Raw genomic sequence first — 13025 nt, forward strand, 5'->3', positions numbered from 1 at the left:
TTCTTTAATACTTTTTGGCACTTTTGTTAAGTGTCATGGAGTGCTTTATTGCTCCACTGAATGTGGGCGTAATTAATTTTGTGGATATTTATTATTTCATGTGTTTTTTGAATGAGAAATTTTGTTGAAAACATTGTGAATCTGATCATTTATCATAATGGTTCATACTACAACTCTGTTAGTTTAAAGCAATTTTTCAATTTATCAATAGTTTTTTTTATTAATTTATTTAAAGGATTTTATTTTTAGTCGTGCCTGCGAGCACGATTTGCAATATAGGCTGAAGTATTTATTAACTGTTATATATAAATAATACGAGTTTCACCGTCAATATTTGAAAAGAAATAATTTCATTTTAATTTAAAATAATCATTATTACTGCGGTTTTTTATACTGACACTTTATGCAATATAAGCACAAAAAGTATACAGAAATTGTACAGTACTTATCAAAAATTTATTTCTATATTTTCTTGATTTAATTTTAAATACCATAGGCTTATAAATTATAACGTGTGTAAAAAATTCATTGAATTTCAGTTATTATTCAGAGTTATTTAAGTTACGAGTATTCACATCACTTATAACTTTTTATTAACTGCGATCCTGAAAGTATGCAATATGAGTTTAAATAAAAATCAATTTTAATGCTCTTCCAGATTAATAAATCTGTGTTAACTTTCTCAATCGAGATTAACTTTTAGTGCAATTTTAATTTTTGATTGGTAAATCCCGAGCGATACACTCGAAATAAATTTTTTTTATCACTCTAGATATTTTGCCAGGGTAGTAAGATTCCACTAAAATTCACAGCGCTTTTATATCATTTGACAGATAAAATGTAATTTGATTTAGCTTATATATTTATGAAAAGTATATATGTCTACTAACAGTACTACTAGAAAAATGTTAGCTTACTCGTAAAACGTTCGATTGAGCAACAAAATTTGACAGATCAAGAGTAAATCTACATTTAATTAAGAATAATCAAACGAAAACGCAATATATGGCGTTTTAAAATTAATCATGACAAAAGGGTTAAAAAGAGAAAATTTTAGATATAGAAGATGAAGGAACTATTTTTTAATAGAAACTATTAAAAACAGTAGTGAAGCAGAATACATTTTTTTCTATTTTTCATTAATTAAATTTTCAGCTGTTTCGAGTATTGCCAAATACTCTTCACCAGACCCTCTTCTGGATATGTTACTATATTCAAATGAATTTTTGGATAATTTATTAATGTACGAAAATCTCTTTATTTAAAATTAGTGTCTATTGAGAAATTATGTGCTTTCGTTAAAATGGACTTTAAAATCAAATTTTTTTATAATGGGAAAAAATGAATAAAAAGGAAATGCGTAGAGTGACATTAATATAACTCCTGTGTATTCAAATTCGAAATGAGGATCTCTACACAAAAAAGGAATATATGTCAACATTCAATAAAAAAAATTAAATTAAAATTAAAAATTTAATAAATTAAATTTGATTTTATTTAAATCATATATTAGAACACAAACAACAGGCAAGACCAACAGTGCGTATGAGTAACATTAATTCAATATCGGCAGTTTTATTGAATATAAGAGGTTGATTTAAAGATAGGCTAAAAGAAAACTGACTGAAAGAAGAAAAACTTCTTTGCAAAAAATTTTTGTGAAAAAATAAAATAGAATAATTTATAAATAATAATATCTATTATTATTTTATGAAATATATTTTATGTTATTTTAGATGAAATATATACGAATAAATTTCAAAAAACAAGAGTTTCGACTGCATTTAACCTCATTATTGCCGTTTTCTTTATATCTAAATTCTAACAAGCACATAAACCTGTTAGTTGGTATATTTATTTTTATTTATTAATTTAAGTTTTACGAATTGCTCAATGAGTTCTTGAACCAGTTGCCCTAAGACATGACTTGAAATCAAACAGTCGTATATATCTTACTTGATATTTATTGTATACTACTAATCACTGTGACTTACGGTGGAAAAATACAGAAATCAATGAATCGGAAATCATACCACAGTCATGCTTTTAACGATTATCAATTTTTTTTATAATCATAACAACAGATATATATTTTAGATAATAATAATGGCAATTATTATTAAGCCTACCATATATAACTTTCATTTATAGAATTCATTTAATTTCTAATATACATCACATTATCATATCATATTTTATGGACTGAAAAATGATATAAATTGATCAGTTTTCTTCTATATGTATAGATCCATATCATTTGCACTGTTTAAATTAAATTAAAATTCGCATATTTTTTAAAACTACTGACAATGAGTACTTGGCAATGCTCGAAAGAGTGTTGTGTGGTCAGCTAAATTTCAATAAATTTACTAAAATTTTTGTTGTTGTCTTTTCTTTGCTATTCGAATCCTTTTAACTTCTAAATAGTTTTTTTTTGTCATAAGACGCGGACGCGTTAAATTCGACAAAACAAACAAATATTAATTTGATTTGATTTTAATCTAGTGATGTTTAAATACTGGCTATAGACTATAGTCAAAACATTGGTGATAATATATAACGTAAAATATTAAAAATAAACATCTTCAGATACTCTAGTAATATATATATAGACTGTGATCGAAAATATGTTTTCAGAAGTCATAAAAGCCCGTTTAAAAAGTCATAAAATGAAACTATTATCAATTTTAAAATATCTCAAATTATATTTCGGTGAAAAACGGATCACTTTAATGTATCAAATAAGTTTTATATTAAAGTTTTTGTGAATGATGAACATTTAAATGTAGCTTAAAACAATTTACATGTACTTAATTATATTCATTTTAAATATGAAATGTTTTTGACATAAGTCATATGATAATATGACTGAATATGACAATGTTCAGTGTGTAAATATGGCTTTTTAAAATAGTTTACGGAAGGAGTGCCTACAATGTCAATAAACTACAATAGTCTATATGCAAACAAAGTGATTCTACATACAAATCAATCAGGTGGAGTTTTCAGTTCACAATTTAATCCCCAATTACACAAGTATTAACCTCAATTGCGTTTAAAGACGATTACGGTTTCACAAGTAGATTAAAGTTTTAATCTCGATGTTCGCTTTTATCAACTTTAAACCTCATACTGTAAACGAGGGAAGTTTAAGCAATAATTTTTGATTGAAATAAATAAATATGTATATATATACACACTTTTTACGCACTATTAATTCAGTGCTAATGCAGGGGAATATTACTGATTCAATGTGTAATAATTTAAATGAAATCCTATAGTAACATGCATCCCGCTCTACACAGGTTCGGACAAAAAGTTCATAATGTTGCCATGGCGTGCGTACTCACATAATTTCCATTAATGTTGGATTAATGGCCCTAATTCTATTGTTGTTTTTTATCTTAGATACTTCTTCACATATTTGCTTCCTTATTTAATAGGAGCTTGAGCATTCAGAAATAAATTGATTAATTGAGAATAGATTGAGAAAAATGTACAGAACTCGTCGTTTAATGAAAACATTTCAATTAATTCTCATGTGAATCACAATTTCATTACTTACGTTACTTTATTTAAGAAAAAAGATCTAACGCCACACACACTTCTTCACAAAAATTTTAAATATTCAATATTCCTTATATAGCATTTCTCTTAAACATCAGCACCTATGGTTATACGATTTGTGGTTTATAAGAAGCATGTGAGATTTCTATGTAATATTTATGAATACTTTAAAATGATAACTGTAAGAGAATGACCTATATTTGAGCAAATCGAAAGGATTTTGGCAAAAAATATCCTCATCACTTTCGCTTTAAATGATATTGTTTTAAGGAGAAATTAGTATAAAAAAAAATCAGTAGAACTAATCAATTTATCCCGAGCAAATTTATTTAAGATCAGGACCTCCTAGCACTGTAGATAGATCCTCCATTGTATGGAGGATGACGGAGAGGAATCACCAATACACCTTCTGTTGCAGTGTCATGCTTTCGCAAAACATAGACTCTCCTACTTAGAGTCGCACTTTTTCAAGTTATTAAAGAGCTAAATGCTATTTCCCTAGCATGTGTCAATGGCCTTGTGACCAGTACTAAATGGTTATAGTGACAGGTGTTAAATTCTTAAGAGTATCACATGGTTCAAGTGCATCTTCGAACGGTCCCAGTAACCTAACACAAACTAACCTAAGGAGCTTTTTTTATAAAATAAAAAGATCTGTATCTTGGAAAAAAATTTGTAATTTTTCTATAAGAGATATCGAAACATAGAGCTATAACAATAAGCATTGTAGACACATTTTTTAAACGGTCATATGAATGATAGAAACCTGAAATAATTAGAGATTTAGTTATGTGAACAGAAGCCACTTTAGCTTTAACTCAATCCGAGACATCCGAGAATTTGAAGGACGGGAAAGGACCCAAGACGTTTCGTGATCTACTTCGGCTATGCCTTCACGTCCCACAATATATATATATATATTTATTCTTAATAGTAGAAATGGCTCAGATTAGTGGTGAAATTTAACAAAATCTATAGTGAAAAAATCCTGGCATTTTGGGAATAGTAATCGTGCCGATATTACTTATCCGTATATTCTCTTTCATTGTTTAGTTTCTTCCAAATTGGAAAGTAATCTTTCGATATTCGATTTGTTAATGGATCTTTTGCAAAAAATTCAGAAAGAAAAATATTAAATGCTGAATATAAAAAATATATTTATATAAAGCAGCATATACCAAATTTATTTTGAGCTAATCTAGCAACTGCAATAACGTTAACTCAAAGAAATTTTCTCTTTATTAGCTTAAATGCCATTAGATGCTATCTGCACTTGTTGAGAATGGAGGAAATATTTTATTTATTATGCCGGCATATAAATAATTTTTCGAAATTATGCCGCCAGATCCAATCACAACAAAATATTTAATAAAATATTAGTAGCAAACCTTTTTGACATCATCAACGCATCATAAGACAAATAAACATCATAAAAATTTCCACATCGCATAAATGTGCACGAGTACTGGATGGAATAATTTTGACATGAATTTTTATTGGACCTGTTATCACAAGGCACTCAGAATGTGCCTCGGAACCATGAACCACAGCAGCTAGCGGCTACATTGATGACACCAACAAGGAACAGCTCGAATGTGTGCTGGGAATGTTTCCAGGTGCTGCCACTGCCGCTGCCGTGTTATGATGTATCGAGCGAAGGAAGAAAATTTGTACAAATTTTCCAACGTACGTCTGTACATTTTCTGTGCCCGAGCTTATGACATGAATACCAAAACATAATATTAAATACATATACGAATATGTATGTATTTGTATAGCAGCTTTAATGCTTTATAGACACTGTGTGCCGAGGCATATGTTAGACTTCCTTCCGCTCGATTTGTATGTCGAAGACGGGTCCTTTGCATGTCTATGCCATACTGTCTTTGCTTTCATATGAGTATGTCTGAAAGTGTATGAGTGTTTGATATATTTACAAAAATTATATTTTCCAGTTAACATAAAAAACTTAATAATATTAATAATTGAAATTATTTTAATTTTTTTTCTTTCTCTTGCTGCTTTTTCAGAGCTGTTAAATTTACATCGAAATTATTTGGACGTGCTTTGTCGAAACGCATCAAAGCCACCGTTCTTTATGCCACAGAGACGGGCAAGTCGGAGCAGTATGCGAAGCAACTGTGTGAACTCTTGGGGCATGCATTCAATGCACAGGTAAGTCTGGGGTGTGGAACTGAAGCGCTTTGTGCTTAACGCTGAGTGTTATAAATTCCTTATTTTGACTCTTAGAAGTGTGGCAGGTAAACAAATATGTTAGCACGAAATTTGATTGAATTTGTCAGCAAATGTAATCAGAGCAGAAACAGCTTGAAAGGAATGGGCAACACTGCGGCATGTATCCTTTAAAATACATAACCACTCAGTTATGTTGCTTAGCAAGATATTGTGAAATGTTGTTGACATATTTTGGCTTAAATCTGAAACAGTTTGATTGTCAGTATGTCAAATATCCTTTGCTTCATTGCAAAATTTTTTCTTTCTGAACTGTAATTTGAAAAATTATTAACACAATGATAAAATAGTATTCGGTTGCAATTTTAAACAGAAGTCAATAACAGTACATCCGAAATGAAAATAAAATATTGTGAAGTTCTCACTATCAAGCTCTTATATATGCAGGCGATATACTGATTATAAACACAGAAGAAAGACTTCAAGGCATATGGGTGTACATTCATCGTATGCATACATGGGTATTCATAAACAATCAGTTTTATATATACTAAACAATAGTATATATATGCCAAAACCTGAGCAACAATATGCTATAAAGTTCAAAGTGAGTCTTATTTCTTTATTGGATTTCTTTATAAAAGTCTCTCATACTCTCATACCTTTTTATTTAAGTATGAGAAACAGTCTTGAGAAGCAGTATTTTATTTCTACGTTTAAAGTACATTTAGAGGTGACGCTCTGTATTTAAAACCTTGGACAAGCCAAACAAATGTCGGTTTCTTTGAAGTAACTACAAAAATATTGATTTTAGGAGAATCACTTTAGATTTGGAGTTGCGCTATTGTGTACAAAACACACTCGAGCTCATATAAAATCCAGTTGTAATAGCATAGAATTAGAGTTAGTACATACCCAGACTTGAGGTCAGCGTACAAGCAACACAGAAAGGCACAATTCCCTCATTAGGTAAAAATGACTCTACTGGAGTTATGAATCTAGTACCACGGCGGTTAAAGCCAGCAGCTATAGCTCTCCTGATCATTGACGTTGGCTCCTTAAAAGAACCGTCGTTTTAGCTGTGGTTAAAACCTATATTTATTTACATTCTTTCGATGTGCAGTTGCATATTTCGACGGGGTGCTGTGACCCATACAAGAGTTGTTAGATAGGTCTTGCTCCTCACCGATGGAACATGCATGCCAAACACAGATACTGGCGGAATTCCACCGAGTTCCAGTAGAGCGTTCATAGGTGCAATATACCAATGCGTGCGTGAAAAATACCCTGGTGTAGAACTTTCACTGCAGGTAACCACATACAACACTGGACCTAAATTAAGTAGAAATTAATCAATCTGATAGTTCTATGCATTTGGGTCAGTATTCTGCTCTGGATAATAATTCTTTTTGACATATGTTACAAATATTTGAGCTAGCTATCAAATCTAAACTCCTGCTTGTCAAATTAATGGAGCCTTACACTTGGAGTCCAAAGAAATCATTTACGCATTATAAACTAATCAAGAATTTCGAATATTTTCTGAAACCATTGATGAAGAGTACTTGGCAATACTTGAAATAGCGTTGTATGTTTAGCCAAATATCAATAAATTGACTAAAATTTTTGTTGTTGTCTTTTCATTTCTATTCGAACCCTTCTAACTAGTTTTTTGAATATTATTTATTATAATATTTTGGCTATAATAAATAATTTATTTTAATTTTATTTTTCTTGGAAAGGCAACCTGACTTTAAAATAGATGAAAACTGTATACAGCAACGTTTGCCTTTAAAGAGTTTAGTAGGTTTTAAAATCTCTTTAAGACAAAAACTTTTTTTTTGGCTTTTAACATTTACTAATAATTTTCAACTCATTAAATTTTGTATCCTTTTGGGTTGCCTGGCAAATAGGTCGCCAGCTGCTTTTTACAATATTAATTTGCTTTAACCTTTAACCTTTTTTTCTTGGTTTTGTTTTTTTTTGTTTCTTGCCGCTCTTTAGCAAATTCCCAATTAAATTTGATTGTCGCTGCCATTGAAACAGAAATTAAGCGTAAATTAATCCTTAAACGAAACCTTTAAAAAAACACTATAAAATTCAAATACGTGCGAAGGTTGAGCAACAATGAAGGAATCAATTTAAGTTTCGGTCCTGTGACCTGAATCATTTTGACAAACGTTGAAATGCCAACATGAGTTTCATTCCTATCGACAAGCAAAGACTAAATTCCATATCCTCCACTCTCTAAGGCACTCACTAAGGATGACAACCAACAGCCAACAGGCAGCAGCCAGCAGCCAGCATCTAGCAGATGAATGGGCGGACATGTGCTCTAACATATGCCGTTTTGGTTTCTACATGAATTGCTACTTAAGCCACAGTATTCAGACGTGATTATAATTTAACTCAACGTAAGCAAGTAAAGTGCGAACGTTACACTGGAGCGTAGCAAGAAAACGGAAGAAAATTACTACTTAGTCGAGTCCTTCCACAATGTTGACAGCTAAAAACGATAAGCCAATGAAGCAAATTATTCTACTGTTCTACTGACTTAAACGCTGACTAAAAGGCAAATTTATTTGCCAGATATTTCAAATTAACTAATATGTTGTGTTAGCAACAATGCCACACTTGCTCAGAGTGTCCTTTTTCCCACACTTAACCAATTTTTCTTCACTTTTATTTATTTACTCTTGTTTTTTTGTTTTTTTTGTCTGTTGTCATAAGCTTATTTACAAGCAAAAGTAAGTAAACATCTACACATTAGGCGTAATTTATTTAGCCACAGCAACAAAAACCATATCTATTTTTAATGCCTAATATACTACACTCAAAGTATACTCAGCTTAACTGACCTAACATTTACTATTAGCCTTGTTAATGACTTACACTTAATATAATTACTTGTCTATATGTTAAAAGGTTTGCACTTGTCTGAGTTGTCGATCTGTCTGTCCGTATAGCAATTTATTAACTTGCCTAAATGCCTAACTGCCTAACTGCCCAACTGTCCAACTGCCCAACTGGTTCGATGTTAGCCATAAGTAATAATTTGTACTTATTTACTTATTTTTCTTCTTCTTTGTTGGGAAATTTCAGATCTACTGCATGTCGGATTACGATATATCATCCATTGAGCATGAAGCACTTTTGATTGTTGTTGCATCCACATTTGGTAATGGCGATCCGCCAGAGAATGGAGAGGTGAGCTACAATTAAATAATTATCACACATTTTTTATATACACTTTTAGTGATATCAAGTAATCGGTTTTCATTTACTTAGGCATTATACAAAAAATTTTGGTAAGTGTTTGATGATAACAATGGACGTCTAAATTTAGAATGAACACAAGTTCACACACAAGTCAGTTTACACAATAGACACTTTCGTTGTGGTATATTCAATTTATTTGCTAACAATGCGAGAAGGGTTAACCCGCCTACTATTTTAGAGAAAACCGATTACCGATTACTTTTAAGCGTTTACACTGCAAATATAAAACTACAGACACACAAATACATACGTTAAGCACCCAGGCAAATGCCGTACACTTTTTGCACAAAACCTTAGCAATCTTAAGCATAACGAATTACCTTCATTCATGATTTCCTTTTTTGTCTCTCAATGCTTACACGGTAATATAGCTATTCTCACAGGACTTGTATGCTATGAGACTACAGGAAAGTGGTGAGAGTGGGCAGGACTCAAGGTAAGTGCTCTCATTTTTTGTTATTTTTTAACAACAAATTCATAATAAAGCACTGTTTAAGAGTGGTATTATCTTTGGCATACAATATTACTTACTAAATTTTTATAATAAAAATAGTACGCTTTATTATGGTATTAAAGGGGCCTTTATGCTTCGAAAGAAAAACAGCGATACTTGCTGGTATAATGTTCAGAAAGAGTTAGTGCATAAGCACGAGAATGCTTCCTTCAATACGCACCAAAAGAAGTATATTGTCTCTAAATGGAGTATGATCCCTCCTTTTAGTGAAGACTTCATTGACACGCAAAGAATGACATTCCAACAGAGTTTTTGGAAGCATGTACGAAGTGATCATAAAGTTTTTTCATTTTCTATATGATTAAGAGGAAGAATTGTCTTTCTGAAGCAGAAGATAGTGCATAAGCACTATTAGAGTATGCTCTCTCTAATATACACTAAAAAGAGAATGTTCTCTGCAATGGTCATTATAAATGAATGTTCCCTCTTTTTAGTGAATATATAAGCCGCGAAAATACTGAAATTGCAAATGAGTTTTTAGAAACAAGTCCAAAGTGACCATCAAAAATTGATCTTCCTGAAGAAGAAGATAGTGCATTAGCAGTATTGATAATGCTTTTAGCAATATGCATTAAAAAGAGAATGTTCGTTCCAAACGTAGGCTTCATCCGCATAACGAACGAAATTCTAACGGAGATTTTAGAAGTATGTTCAAAGTGACCATCAAATATTTCCCTTTTCTACACAATCAAGAGAAAAGAATTATCTTCCTGAAGAAAAGAATAGTACATAAGCAGAACTGAAAGATGATCTATCCAATATTGACTAAAAGTTGGATTTGTCCTTATTTAAGCGAAGACGCGAACCGCGATAATAACGGAATTCTATCGAAATTTTTAGAACAGTGTTAACAATGGCCACCAACAATTTTCATTATCAATATGATTTAGCGAGAGAATCGGATCTCTGAAGACTGGCAGAATAATATCTTAATTAAAACAAAATTAGACTACCAAAATATAGTTTCAGATTAAAAATTACAAAGTCATCATTATTATTTTCTTACTATGGTTTTGTAGATAGGTGCAAATGTTAGATTAGCAAAAGTCACATCAGTCTTTGCGCAGCTCTGAAATAAATCAAAACTCTGATATTTTCAGGACGAGAAGACAGAAAATATTTAGATCGAATATATAATTATATACGTCGGTTCAGAAAATACTGCATTTCGATTGTCTAATTTGTTTTCTGCTATATAGTGTGGAGTAGGAACAGTATTCTAAATATTGTAACCGTTTCGCAGTCTTGAGTATATCCCTGCAGTTTTAACCCCTGCTTCTACCAGCTACATCCGAAAGTTGATTTCTACGACAAGCAAATAAGAAATGGGCTCATACTTCCTCAACAGATAGATTAATTGCTACATGACCCCCTTACTCTAATTGTGGAACCTTCGAATTGGTACTTAAAAGTAAATCGGAAGTATCTATAACTCACATTTCCTCAGCAGACTATAAGGTCCCATTAATCCAATTGTAGAACCTTCGACTTTGTAATCAGAATTAAATCGGAAGTATTTGCATTCACATTTTCTCAGTAGCCAGTTCAAAATCTTTATGGCTTGTTTACTCAAATTGTAGAACCACCTACCTGTTACTCAGAAGTAAAGCAAAAATATGTTAAGCAGATATCTGTTCTAATGAAGCGATAGTCCTATGAACTATAGCACCGCATAAAGCCAAGCTCGGCCGTCCCTGCAGTATCTCCTGCATGTCTACTGAACATGTCTACCGAAGTTTGTAGAAAAGACACCAAAAGAAACCTGTTGTGTTGTGTCTAGGGTTGTCTAGAACCAAATTTAAGATAATGGGTGTCCCATCACCATTTTGCTGCACACTATTACCAGAAATGTACGGGATGTTTTTAGCTAATTGAGGATAGTTCATTCCACCCACCACTTCACCTAACCTAACTTAAGCTAGTTTAAGACACGGAGGGTAATTGCGTCACCGCTAATCACAAGTCATTCCTTGTGTGTATTATTAATCTTATAAGACAATTCTTTCTAGTTCTACTGTCTTATTGCAGACTATAGCGAATTGGGGTGTTGTTTGTAGGGCAAAGAAAATCAATCCTGTGTTTAACGCTTTATTTAATAAAAATGTCAGATAAAATGGACAACTTTTTCAAATTTTTTTTTTTTAGGTATTTCATTTTACAACATTACACAAGTCTATATTGTATTGTAGACATAATCTTGTGTCTTAATATGAAACACATATTACACTGCAAAAAAAAAAAAATATAAAAATAAACAAACCAAGACACACAGCTTAGTTGTTTAATATGCGTTCGTATGTTAAATTTGAGGTCGATACAAAGTCAATAAAAATTGTTAAACTAAGCCGTCTCATTCGTCAAACGTTGGAAGATAAAAGGCTATTGGTCATGTGCAGCTGAGGTCTTGGGGTGCATAAATTTAATGTAAATCAATTTTAATTTCTTTTTATCTTTTTATTACACCCACATTACATACTCCCAAGCACTCTTAAGGTAACATGATACCCCGACATCACAACATCTAACGGTGGGAGTAAATTGGCTTTTGTTATGGAAATTAAGAATTCTACCTCTGTTCGTCTCCTTCAATTGAAACCATCCTCGCAACAGAGTACTTAGTCAAATTAACGTTTCTGTTTGTGCCGAAAAATTTGTTTTTTTATTTGGTAAAAATTTTAGCTTCATTTGTAAAAATCAAGAAAATATTTAAAATTTTAAAAATTATTTGATATAACATTCGAGAATATGCAGATTACCAGCAATCTAAACAATACAAGAGACACTTGTGGCAGCAAATACCAGAGCGTCCCTCAGAGCCTTGCATAATTAAGGAAATCTAAATATTTTTGAAGGCTCACTTTCAAGGACGACGGGAAAATCAGTTTCAAAACTGTTGGAATTTTAATGTAAATATGACGAGCTGGCGAGCAGATAAATTTCACAATTTTTACGAATGTCAAGTAGAGCAGCGTTGTTTAAACTTTCTTAAATTTTCGCCCACATAGAGAACACATAGAGAATTTATGGAAATAATTTCTGCATATCTGTGGCATGTCGCGAATAATTAGTGTGACTACACAGACATTACTGATACGTGCTACTGCCAAGGTGCCACATGTTTCAACAAAGGGTACGAGAGAAAAGGAAAAAGACTTGAATCAGTTCTGGTGATGGAAACTAAAGCTTGAAATAAAGCCTGTAAAGGGCCGTTCCGTTATAACAAAAGGAATAAGGATAAATGAACAAGACTTGAATCGGTTCTGGTGATGGAAAGTAAAGCTTGAAAGAAAGCCTCTCAAGGTGCCACACGTTTTAACAAAGGGAATAAGAGAAAAGGATTAAGACTTGAATCAGTTCTGGTGATGGAAAGTAAAGCTTGAAAGAAAGCCTGTAAAGGGCCGTTCCGTTATAACAAAGGGAATAAGGACAAATGAACAAGACTTGAATCAGTTCTGATAAAGGAAAGTAAAGC

General features: G+C 31.8%; 1 protein-coding gene across 1 annotated transcript in view; it reads left to right on the forward strand.

The window, feature by feature from the left end:
* The window catches only part of LOC119688971 (nitric oxide synthase), an 85015-nt gene that overhangs the window by 47781 nt on the left and 24209 nt on the right, over positions 1-13025 (forward strand). The window contains exons 10-12 of the mRNA XM_038103675.1: positions 5598-5742; positions 8863-8967; positions 9411-9475. Of these exons, the coding sequence (XP_037959603.1) occupies positions 5598-5742; positions 8863-8967; positions 9411-9475 (315 nt within the window). The remainder of the gene's footprint in view (positions 1-5597; positions 5743-8862; positions 8968-9410; positions 9476-13025) is intronic.

Source organism: Teleopsis dalmanni, chromosome X (assembly GCF_002237135.1).
Source record: "Teleopsis dalmanni isolate 2A chromosome X, ASM223713v2, whole genome shotgun sequence".
Taxonomy (NCBI): domain Eukaryota; kingdom Metazoa; phylum Arthropoda; class Insecta; order Diptera; family Diopsidae; genus Teleopsis; species Teleopsis dalmanni.